The 23,064-nt window shown below is 57.3% G+C and overlaps 1 protein-coding gene across 3 annotated transcripts; it reads left to right on the forward strand.

Moving 5' to 3' along the window:
- The first annotated feature begins 1,422 nt into the window (after positions 1-1,422).
- MOB3A (MOB kinase activator 3A) lies at positions 1,423-15,958 on the forward strand. Of its 3 annotated transcripts, none has more exons than XM_040086954.2 (4): positions 1,423-1,502; positions 11,571-12,113; positions 13,732-13,934; positions 14,806-15,958. In XM_040086954.2, exons 2-4 carry the CDS (start codon positions 11,696-11,698, stop codon positions 14,833-14,835), a joined length of 651 nt encoding a protein of 216 aa, XP_039942888.1. In that variant the 5' UTR covers positions 1,423-1,502; positions 11,571-11,695; the 3' UTR covers positions 14,836-15,958. The 3 variants fall into 3 exon arrangements, with proteins under 3 accessions (XP_039942888.1, XP_039942890.1, XP_039942889.1); XM_040086956.2 differs by lacking the exon at positions 1,423-1,502 and adding an exon at positions 6,431-6,454 and having other exon boundaries at positions 14,806-15,896; XM_040086955.2 differs by lacking the exon at positions 1,423-1,502 and adding an exon at positions 7,242-7,376 and having other exon boundaries at positions 14,806-15,896.
- The last annotated feature ends 7,106 nt before the right edge of the window (positions 15,959-23,064 follow it).

The raw sequence follows: 23,064 nt of genomic DNA on the forward strand, positions 1-23,064 counted from the left end.
AGGGGGAATTGGGGGCTGTGAGAATACCTGAGAGGGGGAATTGGGGTCTGGGCTGGGGAGGGGCTGTGAGCCCCCGGGACGGGGAACTGGGGACTGTGAATACCTGAGAGGGGGAATTGGGGGCTGGGCTGAGGGCTGTGAACCCCCGGGAGGGGGAACTGGGGGCTGGGCTGGGGCTGTGAACACCCGGGAAGGGGAATTGGGGACTGTGAATACCTGAGAGGGGGAATTGGGGTCTGGGCTGGGGAGGGGCTGTGAACAGTCGCGAGGGGGAATTGGGGTCTGTGAATACCCGGGAGGGGGAATTGGGGACTGTGAATACCTGAGAGGGGGAATTGGGGTCTGGGCTGAGGCTGTGAGCCCCCGGGAGAAGGAATTGGGGACTGGGCCAGGGGCTGTGAACTCTCGGGAGGGGGAATTGGGGTCTGTGAGCCCCTGAAAGGGGGAATCGGGGTCTGAGCCGTGGCTGTGAACACCCGAGGCCCTGAACTGGGCTCTGCAAAGGTTTTGGGGTGCTGGGGTGGAGAACTGCAGGCTCCAGCCAGGAGTGCTGGAAACCCCCTGGTGGGGCAGGAGCTCTGCAGGCTCTGCTTCAGCTTTTGGCACCTTTTGATTTTGGGCTTCCCAGGGGTTTCCCACCGGGGGTTTGACTTTCCCCGTCCTGACGCTTGTGAGCAGTTCCCTTTGAACGGGGGCTGGTTCCGGCCACTTCTCCTTTTTGTGACCTTAAAGTTGAGTCAGAGCAGATCCCTGGCGCTGCCCCCGTTGGAGCCGTGCCCTGCACAGGAACAGAATAAAAACAGGAAAGTAAATTTAAAAGAAGAAAATAAACAAAACAGAATAGAAGAAAATAAATAAAATGGAAGAGAGGGAAATAACTGGAATGGAATAAAAGGAAAAAAAATAAATGCAATTACGAAGATAAATAAAAAAAATAGAATTAAAGAAAATAAACAGTAAAATAAACCAGAAGAAAATGTAAAAATAAAAGAAAAATTTAAATAAAAGCCAAAATGAAAATAGACTAAAAATAAAATGAGAAAATCAAAAGAAGATGAAATAGGGGGAAAAAAAACCCCCAAAATAAAATTAAGATTAAATAGAAAACAAATAAGGATAAAACAGAAACAAAGCAGAAAATAAAACTAAAGTAGAAAAGGAAAGAAAATAGAATAAAAGAAAAGAAAATAGAACAAAAATAATTCGGGTAAGTAGAATAAAACAGCGAATAGAATAAAAGAACGCAGAGTAAAATAAACTAGAATAAAATTTTCAAATACGACAAAACGGGAACTCCCCCCTCACCGCCCGCGCCTTTCCCCCTGCCCGCCCGTCGCTGCCGTGGGCGGGGCGGGCGCGGCCCCTTTAAGAGGAAGTAGCGCCGGCGGCGCGCGGGAGCGGCGGGAGCGCGCGGCGGCGCGGGGCGTGCTGCGGCCGCGCTCGGGGAGTGCTGCGGCCGCCGAGCTGTGCGCGTCCGCCGCCCGGGGAGCGCGGCCCGCCAGGTGAGGGGACTCGGGGAGCCGTCAGGGGACGCGGGGCGGTGTGAGGGGACGCGGGAGAGTCTGTGAGGGGGGAGGGCCCTGCGGGACGGGCTCGGAGAGGCCTTCGGGGAAAAGGGGCCTGGAGGGGGCCGCGTGTCCCCAGCCCTGCCCACGTGTCCCCCGAGCCCCGGTGGCCGCGTTCCCGCGGCGGGGCCGGGACGGGCCGGGACCTGTTGGGCCGCGGCCGCCGCATCCCCGCTCTGGGCGTTGGGTGTTTGTTTGTGTTTGCTCGGGCGGGGGGCGATGGCGGCCGCGGCCCCGCCTGAGTCCCCTCGGGAGGACACGGATACCCCCGGGGCGGGGAGCAGAGCACGGATCGGAGCATGGAGCTGCCTGTGCTGGCCCGGCCCCGGGGAGAAACCCCTTGGATGGGACATCCCCGAGCAGAGCCCTGCCTGCTGGGCACAGCCCTCTCCCTTCAGAGGGGTCGGGAACGGGACGGACCTGCTGCAGGATTCGTGAGCAACCGAAAAATTCATAATGAGGGGGGAAAAAAAAATAAATCGCAGAGAGTACGGGGGTTGGTGGCACAACTGTGAAGTTACAGCTTGCAACTTCCCTGTTTTATCCCACGTCTCCCTCACGACTTTCTCCAGCCCAGCTGCCGTAGGTAAAGGCATAGCCCTGAAGTTCAAACCTTTCAGTCTCTAAACTGGTTGGGGAATGGGGAATTTTCCATGTTTTTTCAGGTCATGGTAAGCCACAGCTCAGTTGTCATGAGGGAGAACTTGAAAGCAAGCTCTTGCTCTGCTTCTGTCTCTTGCTGCAGGCTCAGGAATCCTGATCTTACAGAGCTGCCTCTGCTCTGATCTGCAGCACAGTGAGCTCAGCTCCTTCAGAGAAAGCTGTGTGAGAAGGACAGGCGAAAGGGAAGGGCAGGAAGTCCTCTGGAGGGAAAGGACAGGAGATCTGGAGTTGTCTAGTGTCCAGCACAGATGTTTGGAAAAAGCATTTCTGTCAGTGCTAGTGAAAGGCAGGATTCCCTCCTCCTAGAGCTTGGAGCTGCAGAGTGGCCACACTTTCTGGATTTCCATCCCTTTGTTAAAAGCCCCTTTTTGGTCTGGAAATCTTCTGCCAAGTTGCAGAGCAGGGAGGGATTTTGCTGCGAAACTTCCCCAGCCACCTGTTTATCACAGTCCCCAGGGCTTTGTCCTTGCTCTCTGCTTCCTTTCCCAACTTTAGGCTCACATCCAGCTCCCTGTTTGTCGCTGTTCCCTGGACTGTGTATCCCATGTTTCAGATTCACTTTCTGTCTTAGTCACTTACTGTGAGGTGAACCTGAGGTGAGCTTATGACTCTTCAAAATTCCCAGAAAAAGGGGAGAGGAGTATTGGGAATCCATGCCTATGGTGGTAAAACGTGGAGCAGCTGGTTTCTAGCGAGGGGCTGAGTGCAGGTGCTGAGCAGGGAGCTGGTTCCCTGTGCCTGGCTCACCTTGCAGCTCCTGGGATGCTCTGTTGGCACGTGGGCTTGCCCTGTCACCTGTGCCATCATCAGCCATGGAAATGGGCTCTCCCATGTGCGTGGCCAAGGCTTGGGGAGCTTGGAGTAGACTCAGCATCCTGAGCAAAGTTGTCCTGCTTTGCTTCAGCTGTTTGCCAGCTGCTTCCTCGTCCACATCGAACGTGGCCCTTCAGCTGATGGGGTGAAAAGTGCCCTCCACGCTGGAATGGAGTGATTTAGTCCCATTTTGGAGGTTGGATTGTCCAGATCTGTGCTGTGCTTGGTCACTCCTGCTCCTCTGTGAGGGCCAGGGATCTCCATGGCCGCTCTACTGGAAGAGAAAGTGTCCCTTGTGAGTAGTGAAAGTATCTGGGGTCAGAGCACAGAGATTGCAAAACCTTTCCAATCCTGCCCGCAGGTCTGGGAAGGGAATTGCTCTCAATTTCCGAGTTTTAATTTCTAGTAAGACAGGGAAGTATTTTCTGGTTCTTGAGCCATAAATGCTGCTGTAAGTGGATCCAGAACCAGCTTTGCTGGAGGTTTAACAGCTTATCTTTAGGAATATGTAATACACAGCTGATGCTGTCAATAAAGAGTGCACCTGAGGCTGCACCTTTATCCTGTTTTTTCCAGATGCCCCTGGGAGACAGAGCTATCCCTGAAGCCTGGTTTGGTCTGCTGCCTGCTTCCCTCTGGAGCTGGTGGTGTGGTAGAGGTGCTGCTCTGCTCCTGGTGAAATCGGGTGTGTTGTTGCTCCAGGAACATGAAGCAGAAGGGAGGGCAGAGGAAGGGATGGAGGCAGCCAAGGCCAGGAAAAAAACCCCAGCAAAACAACTTTTGCAAGTGGGCAAAGCCAGAGTAAACAACCCATCACACTCTGACAGCTCCGACTTCCTCCAGAAAACCTGGCTGAGGTCCCAAAGGGCTGGTGCTGCTGGTGTTGGGTCAGTGTGAGTGAGACAAGGCCACTGTGGTGATGCTGGCTGACACTCCCATGTGTGACCCTGTGCTGATTCCAGGGAGCTTATGGGGCAGAAGATGAGCTGGAGCCACCCAGACTGTGGCAGAGGTTGCAGCAGGAGTTGCACTGGCCCCGTGGCCACACTGAAAGGCCCTGTATTTTCTGCAGGCCTCTCTTGGGGCTGTTTGGCTGCCTTTGCTGCCTTCTCTCTTTTGCTGTGTGATGTGGTTGGTGTTGAGGTGGTCTCCAGCTCCACATCCATGGACTCATTCTGTGCCTGGAGCTGTGCTAAGGGATTGAGTTACTCCTGTATCTCCTGCCAGGGCAGGAAAGGCCTCGTGGGCCTCTGCTGTCAGCCAGAAACAATCCTGCCATTCATCCCAACGTGTGACATTAACATGGGGAAAGGGATGTTTGTCCCTGGGATTATCCACTCTGGGAAAGGCTGGCCAAGGCTGGCCGTGTGGCCAGCTCGTGCTCCAGCTCAGCCCTGGGGTGTGATCCCACACTTCCTGGCATCCCAGCCCGCTGTAAGAATGGTCCCATAGTCGTTTTATCATCCTAATGCAAATTTTGTGCTCCAAACTGATGTTCACTTTGACTCGGATGGGGGCAGATCCCAAAGTTAGAGGAAATGGATCTGCTGTGGGCCCAGAAATTACCCTGTCAGTGAGGACAGTACAGAGCCTGCACAAGCAGGGAGAGATGAGCAGCTCAGCTGGGACTTAATAAACACCACCCTGCCCTTGCAGCCCTGTAGTGGGGACAGCAAGAGGCCTTCCCCAAGGACCAGGCTGCTCTGGGACCTGGAAAAGAGGGAGCTGCTGTCACTGGCCGTGCTCCGCCCTGGGAATGCTCGTGTGTGCAGTTAACCTGCGTGCTGGAGTCGTGACCCGGCTTGTCAGCTCAGCACAGCCCTGCAAAGCCTGCAGCGGATTAGCTCTGCCTCCACACGCAGCCCCATCCTGGCTGGATCCCTGGAGAGCTTCCAGCAGCGGGCTCTGACATTGCAATGGATGCAGATGTCACGTAAGAGGCAGCAGGGCTGGCCCTGAGTCAGTGACACCCGGGGCTCCGTGGGGCTCCCTGCAGTCACTGCTGTTCCACGGGAACAGTTGGAAATTGCAGCATCTGCTGCCTGACCTTCCTCTCTGGGGAGGGAAGCAGGAGGGGACCTTTTACAGAACTCACTTCCTTGTGAGGCTTTTCTCCCTCTGGCTGTGGGGAAGAAAGCCAGGGGGACAGACAACGCTGGAAATTTGGGATTCTTGCCAGACGGGGTTTTCCAGCCTCCCCAGCACTCCCTCAGCATCCCTGTGCAGTGTGAGCAGTGTCACCTGTGATGTCCCTCCTGTCACTGCCCGTGGTGTGAATGTAAATCCTGAGCTTGAAGCCAAGCAATAAACTCCCTGTCCATCCACTTGCCTGGGGTAGGTGCTGGTGTCTCACTGCTGGCTGACCTGGGCTCTCTGCTCCAAGCAGCAGCATTCCCACCTGCAGCTCTTGATGGGCTCTGCCAGAGCTCCTCTCGCCTCTGGAGGGTTCTCTGCTATCCCAGATAAGGCTTAATTTAACAGGGCTTTTCCCTTTAATCCATAAACTAACTCAACTTTAAGATTGTCTGGAATGCTTGGCCTTACAGGGACAAAGGAGATGCCAGTTAAAGCCCAGGAAAACTGTTTTTGGTCTTTTATTATGCTTTTTCCTTTTCTCTTGCCTATGGCCTTGCAGATGGGCTCTGCCTCTCTATGGTTTGGAGATGTGTAAAGAGCCTGTCCTGCTCCTAAACCAACCTCTTCCCTTCTCCTAAGCCACCCTGTTTCCAGGAAGGGCCTGGAGACGTGGGAAGTCCCAGGAGAACTGCTCCCTTTCTTACTTGGGAATTTCCAAATTGTGCAGCAGATTGGAATAGCGGGGCCTGGGGGTGGCTGGCAACGGGCAGAACCTTCTTAAAGCTGACTCTGGTGAGAGACAAAAGGCTCTTTGTTTGCCCAAACCTTGGGAATCCAGCATTTCCAGTGTGCCCCTATTTGGATTCGGTGTGAGGGCTGCTGCTAAAGCACTTTCTGAAAGAAAAACCGTGGATGTTGTCCTGCAGAGCAGCAGAATGAAGTGGGGCTGGTGTGTGCCGAGGCTGGGGCTGGAGGTGCAGCTGGGCTGCGTCGAGCTGCTCCTTCTCCAGAAACTTCTGAGCAGCTTCAGCTGCCGGCCCTGAGCGCGGGGGACGGCCGGGGAAGGCAACGCCGAAGGGAACAGCCGAAGGGAACAGCCGTGGCTCGGCTCTCCTGCAGCAACACGGAGTGATCCTGCGGCAGGAAAGACAGAACTCGCAGAGGGGAAGGATTAGCTTCTGGGAAAACATTGGCAGCTCCCTGGGCCGGGAGGCTGGAGTCAGTGCCAGACAGGAAGCGGCTGACGTGGAAGTGCCGGCTGGCTGGGATTATGAATGGCCAGAGGTGCCTTCCACAGCCGCACTGAGCCCTCCTCGCCCTGCCCTGCCCTGCCCGAGGTAAGCACGGGGCAGACCTTCGCTCCTCGTATCGCAAATCCGTTCAAAAGAGAAGCTGGGAGTCTCGTCCTGGGAAGATAAGCCCTCGGTTGTTGCCAGACTGGCTCTGGAGGCGCAAAAACTGGCTGCCATTAGTGCGGTGCGGCTGCCAGGATTGTTCTGGTCCCTGCTCTCTGTAGTAAAATCTCTCCTTTGATCGGAGAAAACCGGGATCGTCCTGTCCTGAGACACTGAGCTAGTGCAGAGGGGCCATGGGAAGGGATTTGTGAAAGGAAGGGGGTGGAATTATGGAAAAAATGTGCGTGTGCGTCCGTCTTGGCTGTTTTGTGCATGCTGCCTGTTTGAAGCTGCTTTTCTTCTGTTTCTCACTCTGTAAATTCAGGTTTTTACTTGAAATGCGTAGTGCATCCAAAATACCTTTGTCAGGGCTGGTTTTGTGTCCTGTTTTGGGAACTCTGGCCTGGCAATTAAGGGCCCTGGGAAGGGCTCAGGGAGACGCAGGATCGTGGCTCCCCTCTCCTGGGGAGCTCTGGGGACACGGTGGCTGTCCCAGGCTCCCCACCCAAGGGTTACAAACAGCTGCACTCAGTGTGATTCGGGGACAGCAGCCTGGCTTCCCGGACAGGAAACTGGACAGATCCCTGATCTGAAGAGCTGTGTTGCTCCCTGGGCCGTGCTGAAGGGCCGTTTTACCAGAGGCAGCAGGATGTGGCTGGGGTCACAGAGGAGGGAGGTGGCCTCGTGTCTGACCCCTCCCCAGCTGCGGAGCCTCCGGCTTGCGGCCGCCCACGAAACCAACGGGGAGGTTTTTTCCCCTCTTTTGAAAAAGGAAGCTCGGCCTTGGCTCCTGCCAGCGCTGACAGAGGGTGCAGAGCAGGGCTGAACCCTCTGCAGGAGTGACCTGCCGAGGCCAGGAACACAGGTAGGAGCTTGCTGACTGCTGCCTTGCTGGTTTTCCCCTGCCCTGCTGGTTTTCCCTGGTTGTTGTTAAACCCCTGTGCAGTGTTGGCAGCAGAGGGGAGCATGGAGTGCTGCTGGGGCTGGCACTGATGGAGCAGTCATGAGACTCCTGGAGTTCTTTTTGGGCCATTCTGCCTCTGTGGGGAGGAGAGAATCTGTCAGGAACTCTGCTGGCTCCTGGAAAACCTCAGGATGGCTGCAGCAGGGTGCAAGGGGAGACAGTTTTCCTGGTGTTTTGGAGGAGGTGACTCTTTCCCAAATGCTGAGCTGCCTTTACAAATCACCAGCAGTTGGGAAGGAGCCGCCTGGGGTTCCTCTGCCCAGAACCTGGTGTTAGAACAAGGCAGCTCCTCATGATCCACCGTTCCTGGCGAGGGAAGAGGAATGGCAGGACAATGCCAACAGCCCTGGCAGCAAAACCAGCACAGGACTGGGGCTGCAAAGCAGGGAGTCAGAGAAGAGGAGCTTTTGGGATGGGACGGGAAGGGAGGGCCAGGCCTTGAGACCCCTGGGCAGGCAAGTCCAGCACAGTAGGGAGCTGCTGTCCTTGGGATGAGCTGGAGGTGTGTTTGTGCTCTGGCCAGCCCACGGGGGTCATGGGCTCTGTGATCCTGAGTAATGGCCAAGGTCCTCTGGGAGCACGGATGACGTCTACTGTGATCTTGGCTGGCTGAAAGGAGGAGGCAGCAAAATGTACTGAGCTTTGTTTGTGGGGGGGAGTGGTTTTTTCCCTCACCTTTAAAGCTTGCAGATACCATCCAGGTGCTTTGCATGTCCCATTTCCCAATTGTTTCTGACCTTTCCTTTCCCTTGTGTGCGGGGGCGGTGTCAGCTGTGACTCCTGCCTGTGGAAGTAGGTGTTGTACAGATGATATCATCCCCGAGCAATGTCAGGGATGCTTTGGTCTCTGTGCCTCTTTATTTTTATTTTTTTTTCCTAGAGCTAAATGTTTCTTTGAGCTCATTGCAGTCAGAACCATAATTAAATAGGCTGCATCTGCTTGATGTCTCAGCTACTCATTTTGCTAATGTTTCACACGATGCTGAATCGTCTGAGAGACAATTGCTGCTGAGTTGAGCTCCCCAGTTCTCAGGGATGATGTCTCCATGGGATCAGGAATTTGCTTGTAGGATGAGTACTGCCTCGACACCAAGTAAACCCTGCCCTGCACAGAGACCCTGACAAATGTGAGGGCAGGGTCACATGTGACAAGTGACGAGGGCAAGTGCCACACCCTGCCCTGGGATGGGGCAGCCCTGGACGCAGGGACAGGCTGGGAATGAGAGGCTGCAGAGCAGCGCTGGGGGAAGGGACCTGGGGCTCCTGCTCCATGGCAAGTTGGATCTGAGCCACTGCTGAGTCCTGGCAGCCCAAAGGGCCACCGTGTCCTGGGGGCACCAGGCCCAGGGAGGGATTGTCCTGTGCTCTGCACTGGGGCAGCCTCACCTCCAGTGCTGGGGGCACTTTGGGCACCACAAGATCAGAAGGATCCAAAGCTGTTGGAGAGCGTCCAAAGGAGGGACACGGAGCTGGGGAAGGGTCTGAGGAGGGGCTGAGGGCACTTGGCTCGTTCAGCTGGAGCAGAGGAGACTGAGGGGAGGCTCCTCGGGGGCTGCAGCTCCTCCCGAGGGGAGGCGGAGGGGCAGGGGCTGAGCTCTGCTCTGGGACAGGGACAGGAGCCCAGCGAGGGCTGGAGCTGTGCCAGGCCTTGGGATGGAGCTCAGGGAAAGGTTCTTCCCCCCGAGGGTGCTGGGCACTGCCCAGGCTCCCCAGGGAATGGTCCCAGCCCCGAGGCTGCCAGAGCTGCAGGAGCGTTTGGACAGCGCTCTCAGGGGTGCTCAGGGTGGGATTGTTGGGGTGTCTGTGCAGGGACAGGAGTTGGACTGATGATCCTGTGGGTCCCTTCCAACTTTTAGGATATTCTGAGATTCTATGAAAAGTCTCTCCATCCCACTGAGATGAGAAAAGTGCTTGGTGTTTGTTTCTTGATTTGTGGGGCCAGCGCCGGGGGATGTTTGGCTTTACCCTTGTGTTTTAGTCCATCCACATCCCTGCCAGGCCCTGCAGTGCAGATCCTCCAGGAAGGAAGCAGGGATGGAGTCACACTGCACCAGGGATGCTGCGGGTGCTCCAGGGAGCTGCGTGGAGGGCGCTGCTGCTGCTTTGTGGTTTCTCGTGTGAGAGGGTGTGCTTTCCTCCATCTGCAGTGCAGGGAACTCATTGCAAGTGCTTCCCTGGACTTTCTGCTGGAAGTAGCAGCAGCCTCAGCATCTGCTGCCCACATTGCTGGTTTCGTGGGGGCTGTGCCTCGGTTCCGGGGTGGGCGCAGTCCCTGGAGCTTCTGGCTCTGCCACAGGATGTGGCCAGGCTGTGACACAGCTCCTGATAACCAGTACTGCTCAGCTGTCTCTCCACGCCCTTCACTTCTTCCTCTGCCACGTCTGGGGCGGGATCACGCTCTAAAAGACACGTCTGCCAGGGATTTGTGCTGGGTTTGCATCCCCTGAAGTGGCTCACGAGGTCACAGCAGCTGTTTTGGGCCCAGGAAGGCCAGGTTGGATGGGGCTTGGAGTAACCTGGTCTAGTGGAAGGTGTCCCTGCACACCAAAGGTGTCCCTGCCCACGGCAGGGAGTTGTAACTGGATGGTCTTTAAGGTTCCATCCAACCCCAGCCGTTCCATGATGACATGTCTGCCCTGGATTCACCTCTCAGCCCATGCTGAATCTCACTGAACCACGTTAAACTGCTTTTAGGGTTTGTCCCTACACATTGTAGCCCATGTTGGGGTTTGGATCTCTCAGCTTCTGCATGGAAGAGGTTACTGAGCCCATTCCCACAGGAAATGTTCAGCCTATTCTTAGTGGGGTGAACTGGAGTGGTTTGGGGTTTCTTCCTCACTGTAATTAAATAAGGAAACAAGAGGCCTTGGCTTTAAAGCTTTTTAATCTTTCTCCAGCGAAGAACTGCTGATTAGCACTGCAGCATCTGTTCGAGACGGGCTCGATTGCAGCCGTGGTAGTCATGACCTTGAGTCTGGGATGTGCTTGCCAGCATTTGAGGACACTATTTACCTATTGGAACAACACCATGGCCTCACGTAAATCTAAGTAGATTCTGCTTGGGGTAAAGGGGTTTTTTTCTCTTGTTTGCTTATGAAATTACGGAAACTTATTTATGCTATTTAAGGCATCAGCTTAATTTCTATTACTTTATTCATTTCCCTGTCCAGCACATGTAAAATAATATTTTTGGTACACAAAGCTTTCTGCCTTAAGCTTTCATCAAAGAGCAGCCTGGCACAAATTCTGTGAGGGGCTGGCTGTGGGAACAAAGGAGGTATAATTAGCTACAGATAAACAGAGCTGTGTTTCTCGTCAGCATCCCTTCAGATCTCAACTTGTGTCTCACCCTTGGAGCTGATTATTTTTTACAGGCTGGAAGAGGAAGACGAGCTTTCCCTCATCTTCCACTTTTCAACTTGTAAACGGAGCTGAACTGAAAAGGGGAATATGGTTATGGTCTGTGTGCACCTGCAGAAGAGGCTGTGGCTGCTCTCAGGGCTGGTGTTATTTCAGGATATTTGCTTTCCGGGTGCCTGAGCTGTGACTTCTTCTTCTCGTTGCCCTCCACCCCTTGGTTCCTGTCTCTCACTTTCAGTGCCTGGCGTGCTGGGGGCTGTCTGGCAGCAGCTCTGCGATGTCCTGTGGGCTGGCCTGGTCTTGTTCCCAAAGGGAGGATGCAGAGGTGAAAATGGGATCTGGGTGAAACCCAGCTGGTTTTATCTTTCTTTGTCAGTGCATGTGAGCCAAGCAGGTGGTGGCATTTCTGCAGGGTTGGGGTCTCGTGCTGTGGCAGTGTTGGGGTGAGTGGCAGCCCCCTCCCACGGTGTGGGGCCTGTTCCCTCATTCCCACATGGAACAGCTCAGGAGATGACTCTGTTCAGCCCAGCTCACCCCTCCAGCCTCTCCTCCCCTCCCCTCTGCTCCGGCTGGGGAAGGGAAGGGGGAGGAAGGAAAGCTGCCGTGGGCTCCTCCCCTTCTCAGATGTGGGGCGAGGGCCCAGATGGCATCCCAGATCTCTTCCTATGGGATTTAGATGAGGTTTCCTGTTGAGAGAGCTGCTCCTAATCGCTGCCCTTCTGTGCTGTGTTGCAGATCAGGACCAGATGAGGAGAGGGAGGTTTCTGTGAAGATCAGAGTCGCCCCAGCCCTGCCTCGGGAAGTGGCCGCGCCTCCGGCTGTCACCGCTGCGGGCCTGGAAGAGACACGACAGAAGGAAAATGTCCCACGCTTTAAAGCAAGTGTTCAATAAAGACAAAACCTTCCGGCCCAAGCGCAAGTTCGAGCCGGGCACTCAGCGGTTCGAGCTGCACAAGAAGGCCCAGGCCTCGCTCAACGCCGGCCTGGACTTGAAGGTGGCCGTGCAGCTGCCGCCGGGCGAGGAGCAGAACGACTGGGTGGCCGTGCACGTCGTGGACTTCTTCAACCGCATCAACCTCATCTACGGCACCATCAGTGACTATTGCACGGAGCAGTCCTGCCCCGTCATGTCGGGGGGCCCCAAGTACGAGTACCGGTGGCAGGACGAGCACAAGTACCGCAAACCCACGGCCCTGTCTGCGCCCCAGTACATGAACCTGCTCATGGACTGGATCGAGGTGCAGATCAACAACGAGGACATCTTCCCCACCAACGTCGGTGAGTTCGGGTCCCCGCTGGGGCCGGAGGGAGGGAGGTGGCCGTGGAGCCTTCTCGTGGAGCCGCTGCTGCTGTTCCAGGAGATGCTGCAGCACAGCTGAGCCCTGTGGCGGAGCCGTTTTCCTCTGTGCTGCTCAGGGGGGCAGTGCGGTGAGCTCTTGCCAGCTCCTGTGCGGTGCTGAAATAACCAGAGCTGGGAGTCATGGATACCTGGAGGCAGTGAAACAGGAGGCTGCCCTTAGAGCAGTCAGTCTCTGAGGTGGCTCTGGAGGGGCTCGTGCTGGATGCAGGATGGTTCTGATGGGCAGCCCAGGTCTGAGGCACAGCTCTGTCACCTGGTGATGGTGCCACGTGCCACAATCACCCCTCTGTCATTAGAGGCCACCCTGGCTGCCTCTGTCCCTCCTGAGGGGTGGGACGCTGGCACAGGCCTGGGGGGAAGGGCCGCGTTTCATCTGCTGCCAGGACCATGGAAACAGGAGTTTGGCCTAAGCCACCTCAATCTCCATATCCAAACCCAGCTTTGGGACAGAGGGTTTTATTTTGTGATGGATGGAAGAATTTAGTCTCTAAGTTACCAGGTAAATAAAACTGAGCCTATGCAGAGCTTCCATCTCCTGGGATGGAGGAGACGACGTGCAGCAGAGCTCCCTCCCTCCCTCCTGCCCCAGCGTTCATCCCTTTGGAGCTCTGATGTGATGCAGTTGGTCCCTATTTGGGGCACATCTGCCACTTGAGCATCCACAGGGATCCTCCACTGTGCCAAAATGGTGCTTAAACCTGGTGTGGAGTGGGCAGAGAGGGGAGGGGGGCCATAAAAAGCCAATTTTGAGACAGCTGAAGCAGCAAACCCTCCCCAGCCGTTCTTCTCTCACTGCACAGGCTCTGCTGCAGCTCTCTGGGGACCGCACTGGGGTGTTGGTTCTGTTCTGGGCTGCAGGATGAGCTTCTGACAGCACGAGGGTTGTGGTTTGGGGTTTTTTTAGTTGTTATTGTCTTCAGCTCAGCTTTTACCAGATCCTTTAACGCTGACTGAAATGCTGCAGCTCTGGCAGAGCAAGGAAAGGATTTAACTCGTCCTTGTTCCTCCAGAAACAGTGTGAACTTTACACTCTGATGTCCTACGGAGGCTGCGTGGCCCGACTGCTCTGTTGCAGGGGCCCAGCCACACACAGGCCTGGAGCCTTCAAAGGGGACCTTAACAGCTTAACAGCTTTAATTTTTAACCAAAGAGCTAAAGAAGTACCAAAACAAGGGATAACTGTAGGGAGTTAACAGCACCAGCCCTTTCCTTTGGGAAGTTGCTTGGTTGTATCTGGTGTTTTGCACTGTTTATATAAATACATCGAACAGGAGTAGAAGAAAACTCTTGTCTGACTGAAACAACTGCTGGGAATGTGGGCTCTGCTTTCAGTCACAGCAGTGCATCACGCTGTCACTTAAAATCTGTGCTTTGAAAAATGCGATCCAAAGGAAAGGAAAAAGGAGAGGGGAGCTGGAAATTGCCAGGGACAGAAGCGCTTTTACCTCAATCTGTCCATTTTACCGATTTATTTTAGCCCTAAGCAAGCAGTTTTAACTTGACTGAAGGCTTTTCATGGCCACTCTTCCCTCCCAGGTACTCCCTTCCCCAAGAACTTCCTCCCGGTGGTGAAGAAGATTCTCTCCAGGCTGTTCCGGGTGTTTGTCCACGTCTACATCCACCACTTCGACAGGATCACCCAGATGGGCTCGGAGGCCCACGTGAACACCTGCTACAAGCACTTTTACTACTTTGTGAAAGAGTTCAATCTCATAGACACCAAGGAGCTGGAGCCCCTGGTGAGTGTCTGGGTGGGCTCAGGTACAGGTGGGGCTCTCAGGTTCTGTGGCCAGCACAGGGCTGGGGGAGTCACAGAGGGCTCTGGAACCTTCTCAGAAGGCCCCGCCTCAAATCCTCGGGTCAGTTTTGGGCCCCTCACTCCAGCAAAGACATTGAGGGGCTGGAGCGTGTCCAGAGATGGGAACAGAGCTGGGAAGGGTCTGGAGCACCAGGAGCAGCTGAGGGAGCTGGAAAGGGGCTCAGCCTGGAGAAAAGGAGGCTCAGAGGGCCCTTGTGGCTCTGCACAACTCCTGACAGGAGGGGACAGCTGGGAGGCTCAGTCTTGTCCCAGGTAACAAGTGACAGGACAGGAGAGAACAGTCTCAAGCTGTGCCAGTGGAGGTTTAGATTGGATTTGAGGGAAAATTTCTTCACTGAAAGGGTGAGACAGGCATTGGAAAAGTCTGCCCAGGACAGTGTTGGAGTCACCATCCTTGGAAGTGCTCAAAAACCACGTGGATGTGACGCTTGTGGACATGGTTTAGTGGTGACACAGCAGTAGTGGGGTAGCAGTTGGACTTGATCTTGGGAGTCTTTCCAGCCCTTAAGGATTCCATGATTCTCTTCTAAAGCTGGTTGCCCAAATTCAGGACCAGTTGGCCTTGCAGTGTAGCTGTCAGGAACCTGGGAGTCAGGATGGGACTGGGATGTGCTGGGAATGGGAATGGTGGGGGGAACACGGCCCTGCCCAAACTGGAGCTGTGGGCAGCAGTGTCACCCCGTGCCTAGGAATGGTACTGACGGCTAAACACTGGGGTTTTTCATCCACACCCTCACCTGGGAGCCTGGATCCTCCTTCACAGTCCCTTGTCTTCTCTGTCCCTTCGACAGAAGGAAATGACCTCCCGGATGTGCCACTGAGCTCAGACCTTCCTGCTCCCACCTCGGCACCTCTTCCGAGGACTCCGAGCCCCAATCCCATATTGGAGACGTGATTCAAGGGGAGAACAGAGACGTTTCGTTTAAGAAATTATATATTTTTAATGAGTTTCAATGTAAAACTGTGATCCTGCAGGAATATTTTTTTAAAGATGCTCTAGATTAACTAATTTTTTTATAGTAATTTCTATAAAAAAGAAAGAAAATATTTTGTGGGCCGCTTGATGGGAACGTTGGCTCTCGGAGTGGGGAAGAGCTGCCTGAGCTGCCTCCCCCTTGAGCCCCGAGTGAGCTGAGCCAGACACTTCAGACAGAGCTGTGTTGTGGGGCTGGTGCTGCCATGGAAGCGGTACCTCCCTTGGGATACGCATTTCCCACCCCTGAAGGCAGGGTGCAGGACTGGTGCACGTGGATCCCTCAGGTGTGGATCCCCCAGCGCCTCTCCCACGGGCTGTGAGTCCAGGTTCGGGGCAGAGCTGCTCTGTGCCCACGTGTCCCCAAGGCCTGGCTCTGGCACGCTCCCTCTGGGTGAGCTGGGGCTGGGCTCCATCCCAGGGCTGCCGCAGTGGAGTGGAAATGTGCCCTCGTGTGTCAGCCCAGGCCTGAGCTGAGCTCTGCACACGCAGCCCGGCTGGAGCTCAGCGCTGTCCCCACGGGGACACAGCTCCTCATGGGAGCTGCCAGAGGGAAGGTGCTGGGACAGGCACCAGGAATTCTCCTCCATCCCCTCCCTCCCTGTCCCTCGTGGTACACAGACCCTGCCGGGACCACATCCCCCTTCTCCCTGGGGTACAGAGCCTTCTCCCTGTTCCCCAGCTCCACCACCCCACCCAGCTGTGCACATCTGGGACCAAAATCTCTGGTGTGCAGCCAGAGACCCCCAGCCTCGCCCGCACGAGGAGAGCTTGGCAGTGCCCCCAGGTAGGTATTGGGTCTACCTAGGATTTGGGGGTCAGTAAGTGACCAAACTGCACCACTAACCACTTCTTCCTTAGAAAGCATTCCCGTGCCCTGGAATCTCTGTACATACGTGACTCTCTCATTTCTCCGTTAGGACACTCGTGCTCTGAAATGGAACCAATAAATTATGTTGTATTTACACAGCACACGCCGCCGCCGAGCGTCTCGTGACTGCACGTTCATCAGAACCTTCCCATCAGCAAAACAAACACGGGGTGTTTGGGCTCCTTGGGGATTGTGCTGGAGAGCTGGGAGCTCGTGGGTGTGTGCTCCTGGCGCAGCTCCTGGGAGGTTGGTTGGCTCCAGGTGCCAGGTCCGGGCTGCTCCGAGCCCTGAGCTGGGTCCCAAGGCCATGGGGCCTGACCAGCAGCCCGGGGTTGTGCTGACTTGTGTCTGCAGTGTCTCTGTACCCAGGGGTTGAACTGTGCTCCCAGCTCTGAAACTCGGGTGGAAGTGGGCAGGGGAGGGGAATTGCAGCTCACCAACTTCCCGAGGCTCCTCTGCCATGGGAAAGAGCTGGCTTGCAGTCATTGAGGCTGGTGGATTAAATTGGGAAAAACTCTGCTTTTGGGGGATGCACATTGTTTTCCAGGCCAGAAGGGGAGTGAGGGGCTCCCCAGCTGTAGCTCCTCCTGTTCCCTGCCTGCATCACTGGCTCTTGCCCATTCCCCTGCCCAGTGGGGGTGCTGGGACCAACCTCCAGCCCCTCTCCCAATGTTTTGTGGGTGCAGCTCAGCTGGAGAACGTGCTGTTCCTTGGTGTGGAATATCTCTTTGGCCAGCCTGGGTCAGCCGTCCCAGCCCTGCTCCCCCCAGTTGTGCCCCTCCCTGCTGGCAGAGCACGGGACACACAAAGTCCTTGGCTTAGGGTAAGCGCTGCTCAGCAACACCAAAACATCGGTGTGTTATCAGCATTATTCTCATCCCAGATCCCAAACACGGCCCTGTACCGGCTACTGGGGAGAGAACTGGCTTTGTCCCAGCTGAAACCGGGACACCTGCAAGGCCCCAGGTGCTGAGCTGTGGTGGGGCTGCAGGTGGGTGCTGAGCCGTGCTGGGTCAGCCCTGCTGGAATGCTGTGGGTGCTGAGCCCGGGCATGTGTGGCACCCAACCAGCTGTGACCCACAGGGCTGCAGGGACCTGCCTTCCTCAGCCCCCTCTTCCTTTTGGGTTGAGCGACCCTCGCCTGCCAAGGGAGGAGGAAGAAAACCTTTGTGGGAGAAGATGTGGCAGGGCTGGAAGTGGCTGAGCCCGGCCCACGCTGGCAGTGCAGGATGTTGCCCAGACAGGTCTGTGGAGCCACAGCTCAGCCTCACTCTGCCCCGGCAGCCCCAGCCCCACTTTCATCTCCTTGGGCTTTCATGTCGTGTTTACTCGCTCCTGAGCTGCAGCTGCGAGTGCTGCAGGGAGCAGGCAGCTGTGAGAGCCCCTGGGGCTGAGCCCATGAGCTGAGCCCCCTGAGCTGTGTCCCCAGGGCTGAGCCCCCAGGGCTGAGCCCCCTGAGCTGTGTCCCCAGGGCTGAGTTCCCAGTGCTGAGCCCTCCAGGCTGAGCCCCCTGAGCTGTGTCCCCAGGGCTGAGTTCCCAGTGCTGAGCCCTCCAGGCTGAGCCCCCTGAGCTGTGTCCCCAGGGCTGAGTTCCCAGTGCTGAGCCCTCCAGGCTGAGCCCCCCAAACTGAACCTGCCCAAACTGAGCCCCCCAAATTGAACCTGCCCAAACTGAGCCCCCCAAACGGAACCTGCCCAAACTGAGCCCCCCAAGCAGCGCCCTGAGCTGAGCCCAGCCTGGCGAGGGGGTTGAGCCTTGACCAGGACCTCTCGATACTTTCATTCCTCGTCTCCCCCAGCACTGCTTAGGTGCGGAAGCATCACAAAGGCTGTGCTGAGAGCCCAGAGAGCAGCTTTGCAGATCTGCAGTGCAGGCCTGGGCTGAGCAGGTACCGTGCCCAGGGCTCCAGCAGCCTCCCCTTGCGGGGCTGATCCCTTCCCAGAAAGCACAGATGGCATCAGCCCCGGAGCTGGAGCGGGCACGGGCCGGCCGCACGGAGGGGGCTGCGGCTGCCGTATGTTCCGAGGGAAATGCTCCTTCCCTGGGGTTCAGAGCAGGGTCTCCTGCTGCTCCCAGGAAGCCGTGGCTCGCCCTGATCCTCCCCTGCTGGGCTTCTCCATCCCCTGAACCCTGAGGAGCTCAGGAGCTTCGGGGCCTCAGTTCTGCCGTGAATCCGGATTTAGGATGCTGCCAGCAACATCGATTTGTCACAGATGAGCGATTTTGGGTCACTCAAAGAGTCACCGTCAACGCTGTTAGCAAAAGTTATTTTAATATGAATATATGAAAGTGTGATTTAACAGAGTACAATGATGAGGCTCCCTCTGGTACCTCCTACATGGAGGTAAAAGACTAAGGAAAATCGAGTTGGAATTGAGCTGGAATGATTTACCCTGAGACTGAAGATGTAAAAGGGTTAAGAGAGCCCCTTCTGTTGAGTTCAAGGTTCAGACAACACCTCCCTGCTTCCTAAACTCCCGATGGACCTTAGGTACAGCCCAGGTCCAGTCTTAGTCTCAGATTTGAACAATGGTTCAAATATGAATGAATTAAATACACGGATTTTGTTGGTGTTTATTCAGGGTGCTGTCAGGAACTCACCGAGGAGCTGTTGCAAGTAAAGATCTCTTCACCTTGGGTGGGGAAGGATCTCAGTCTCATCCCAAACCCTGTGTCCCACCTCCAGAGGAGATCTCAGATGTGCAGTCCAGCTGCAGATTAGGGGGAACTCAAACTGGACTCATCCAAAGATCTGTTGTTGGTTGAAATGTCTCTGTTCCTTGAGGCACCGGCTCAGGAGGTGTCCCTGCTCCAGGACACCCTGGCACAGTCACAGGCAGGCAGGGAGAGCTCAAGGCACTCACTGGAGCCTCGGTGGCAGGGTGACGGGATGAAGCAGTTGGCTCACAGGGAAAAGTGCAGGGGGCTCCTTGTACCCACAACTTTCATTGTTCCTTGATAAATAAGTCTTGGCACAGCCACCTGCTCTCCATGTGTTAATCCCACAATCAGTTCAGAGCTCACAGGCATCGATGATCCCTGGGTCACTCTGCTCCCTCATGGGTTTCCTGGACTTCGTGGCCTGGCTCTGGCCTTTCCTCCTCTGGACCCCAGAGCAGACCAGCCCTGGTTTGGTGGAAGGGTCGAGCGCATCCGTCACGAGTCCCATTAGGGTTTGCTTAAAGCGGGAAGCTGGCAAGTGGGGGCAGCCTTGGAAAGCAGCCAGGGGGGAGCAGGGGCTGAGGTCTCCTGTGGCACCTGTGGCTGTGTGTCTGTGCCAGAGCCACGTCCTGCTGGGTGAGGACAGGGATGTCCCCACCTGCCAGCACCTCCCTGGGCAGCAGATCCTGCTCAGAGCATTGCTGGGGCTGTGCTGTGACACAAGGATGTCCTCGCGCTGCCCTGCCCCTCCAGCCCTGGGGGGACCAGGGGGCCCATGGACTGTGTTCCCACCCCCAGGAGGTGCTGCCTCACTCCATGCACCATTTGAGTTGGGGAAACAGGAGCACAGGTGGCACAGGACATGTCCCTGCACAGCTCTGCCGTCACACTCAGCCCCACAGACCCTGGGAGTGCCTCTGCCCCTCATCCCTGCACTGGCAGTGGATGCTTTCCAAGCTCTGAAATGAGCTTTTTGTTTGTTCTGTGTTCCCTGGACAGCTGATGCCTCTGGGGCCAGATTCCCCAGGGTCCCTGGCAGCCCCCCAGCCCTGATCCGCACCCGCCTCCTCCCGGGCAGGGCCCTGGGTTTGCTCTGCTCCGGTTCTGGGCTCCATGGAGGAGGTGACAGCCGTTCCTGGGACAAGGGAACAGTCACCAGCATGGCACGTGCTCCCTCTCCCTTGTATGGCACAGGCCAGGCCAGCGGCCAGCAGCTCCAGGAACATGGGCAGGACCTGGAATGCTTCTGGGAAAATGCTGGAGCGGGGAGGACATGTCCCATCCCTGCGGGTGACACTGATACCGAGGGCACCTGCTGCTCCGGCCCCACGGGGAGAGCAGGGCCCTCCTCACCCGCTGCTTTACCAGGAGAAGGGGCCCCAGGATCATTTTTGGTCCTGGTAAATAAATCCCTGCTAAATAACCCCAGAGGCTGCCAGGATACGGGCAGTGGCACCCACGTCCTCCAGCACAGGGTGTACAGGCCCTGCTGTGGTTTCAGTGCCCTTTCCAAGGGACCAGGGGGAAATTTTTGGTGGTTTGGGAGTTTTTCTGCTCCGTCTAAGAAAATGTGCAACGTGCCAGCCTGCACCTCTTCCTGCCACATCCCTGCGCTCCTGGAGCTTCCCCAGAGTGACCCAGCTGCAGTGGGTCAGGGCTGCTGCTGCAGATTTCCCCCTCCCCAGGGAATTGGGAGGATGGAGGAGGGTGAAAAGAGCCCGGGGTGTTTAAAGCCCTCCTGGAAATGCTTTTCCCATTTGCTGCTGTCTGCTAAGAAGGACTCCCAAATGTCCATGTGGCACAGCATGAGCCCTCTCCCTGCCCTCCTCCCAGGCACCCCAAAACCACAGCTCCCACAGCTCCTGCCCTTTGTTTTGGGGGCTGCAGGGATTTCCCTCCTGGAGGAACTTTCCAGTAGCTCCCTGGGCCAAGCCCCACCCCAATCCCACCATCTCCATGTCCTCCTCCCCTGGATTTTGGCGGTGTGGGGTGTCAGGGCCAGGACTGGGCAGTAGGGGAGGGAGGATGCTCCCCATTGAACTGGCTCCTCCCTTGAAGGGCGTTTTGGGGCTGAAACCACCCCAGGTGTGTTTGTACCCTCCCTCAGGACGCACTTCCCTGCAGCTTCGATGTTGGGTTCCAGCTGCTCTCTCACCTTATGGCACCTCTTCCAGCTGGGGAAACTGAGGCAGGACACCAGCATCCCCCTCCATGTGACCCCTCCTCACCCTGCCTGTCCCCCAGTGTCCCTGAGGCACACTGGGCAGCTCAGCTGAGGGGTTCCTGGGCAAGGGGGTGAAATGTGGGGGTAAAGCAGGAGCTGGGAAAGCCCAGCAGGGCTCATCCCAGCCCCTTCCCTGCAGCAGATGGGGAGCGAGGGACCGGGGCCGTGTCCCTGGGAGAGCCCCACGGCGGCGGCGTGGGGACCTGGGGGGCACTGGAGGCCTGACAGAGCTGCCCAAACCCTCCCAGTTGCTTCAGGGTGAGGAGGAAGATCGAGGATCCACCAGCACAGGAACCAGCTCGGCCGTGAGCCCGTGTGTGCCTTGGGGGTGTGTGTGTGTGGGTTGTGTGTCCCCTGTGTCCCTCCCTCCCCTCCTGTCCCTCCCCAGCGCCAGGAGTGTCAAACCTCCGGGTTTCTGCCCAGCAGGAAATTCCAGGTTTTTTTTGCAGGATTTTTTCATTTGACGCAGAGCCAGGGCTCCAAATCCTCCTGCTTCCAGGGGCGGGAAGCTGGGCCCTCCTTAGGCCGGGGAAGTAACACACGGAAAAAGGAGGTTTATTTATTTTCCCTTCCCAAACAGAGCAGTGAGGTGGGAGGGAACGCCCTGGACAGCCCCAAGCAGCTGCCTGCCCACGCTGGGGCACATCCAGGGGGAGTGGGCAGCCACGAGTGGCTCGGGGCACAGAGTGGGGACAGGGTGGCCACGCTGCCTCCGGCCCCTCACGCTCCCTGGCCAACAATAGCCGCCTTCCGGCACAGCCCCACTCGCTTTCCTGTTTTCCCTCGGCCAGTCTTGGAGTGTGGGGCTCCAACAGCTCCCGGAGACCCCACAAGATTGTGGGTCCTGGTGGCACGCAGAGCCGTGGGGACAGGCGACACCTCGGGGACACCGTTAGCGGATCCCGGGGAGAACTGGGACGTGGGGAATTTGCTGCTGCCAGCCCCGCGTTTGCACCCCTGGGGCACTGGATGTGATCAGGAGGAGGGAGGGGATTGCGGGGCTCAAACGCATCGAAATTCGTGTTTCCCTGAAAAAACACGAGGAAGCGCCGAGCCGTGAGCTGCCCGCGCTGCGCGGGGCCAGCGGGACCCTCTGCACTGTGCACAGGCACCGTGTGTCCCCACAGCCGCCAGGACAGGGACCGGCTGTGCCCCCAGGGGGGTGTTGGTGGGACCCTGCACCCAGCAGGTGAGCCCGTGCGCGGTTTTGTGCGCATCCCCCGGCGCAGTTCCACGGGGACGAGCCGAGGGAAGAGGAGCCCGTCCCAGCGCCCCCGTGCCCGGCAGCTGAGACCCAACGATGTTGCCACGGCCCTGAGCGTGCAGCGAGTGTGCAAAGCGCGTGTGACAAGCGCGGGGGGGGCAAACGCGCCGAGGTCGTGCCAGGGCCGCAGGGGGAGCGGGGGGTGGCACTGAGCGCACACACCGGGCGTGCAGGGAGGGCACAGCAACACGCGGGGGACGCGACACGCAGCCGGCACACAGCAGTGGTACGCAGCTTCCCGCACGGTGACACGGACCCCCGTGGGCCGGGCGAGCCCCCAGCCCGGCCCTGGGCATCCCCACCACGCCAGGCACCCCTGGGTGGCCCCAGGGCTGTGTGTTCCGGCTGGGCTGCCCTGTCATTCCCAGCTCCGTGACCTACACGGTGGCGGGAGCAATTTGGGGCTGCGTGGCTCCTCAGGAGCTCCACAGGGATGTCCCTGTGCCCCTGCAGACCCCCCAATAGTGGGGGCACCAGCACTGACCCCCCCGGATTAAGTGGGAGCCCTCGTTAGCAGCACTAACAAACAAAGGCCTGGTTTGCATCCGGGCACGGGGGGCAGGAGAAGCTCTTAGGGCCAGGAAAAGCAGGAATTTCGGCAGGTTTTGGGGGGGGATGGCCAGGACCCCACCCTGGAGACCCCAGACCAGGCTGGCACCGGGCTTTGGGGCAATCACCCCAAAATCCGCCCCCAAACACCCCCCACCAGCTGGGGACAGGGCCGGGGGCTGCGGCGCTGCTGAGGGGGACGGGGCCGATGGCAGAGGGGGGTCTGGGGGTGCCCGTGGAGATGGGGAAGGGTCCGGGGGTGCCGATGACGGTGGCGAGGGGGGGTCTGGGGGTGCCCATGGTGGGCGGGGGGCCGTGTCCGGGGTGCCGATGGTGATGGGAGGGTCCCGGGGTGCCGCTGGCGGTGACCAGGGGGGTCTGGAAATGCCGATGGCAAAAATGGGGGGGGGCTTCCAGGGGTGGCAATGGCGGCGACAGGGGGATCCGGGGGTGCTGAGAGTGTTTGGGGGGGCTCCCAGGTGCCGGTGACAGTGGCGGGGGGGGGGG

Source organism: Hirundo rustica, chromosome 26 (genome assembly GCF_015227805.2).
Source record: "Hirundo rustica isolate bHirRus1 chromosome 26, bHirRus1.pri.v3, whole genome shotgun sequence".
Taxonomy (NCBI): Eukaryota; Metazoa; Chordata; class Aves; order Passeriformes; family Hirundinidae; genus Hirundo; species Hirundo rustica.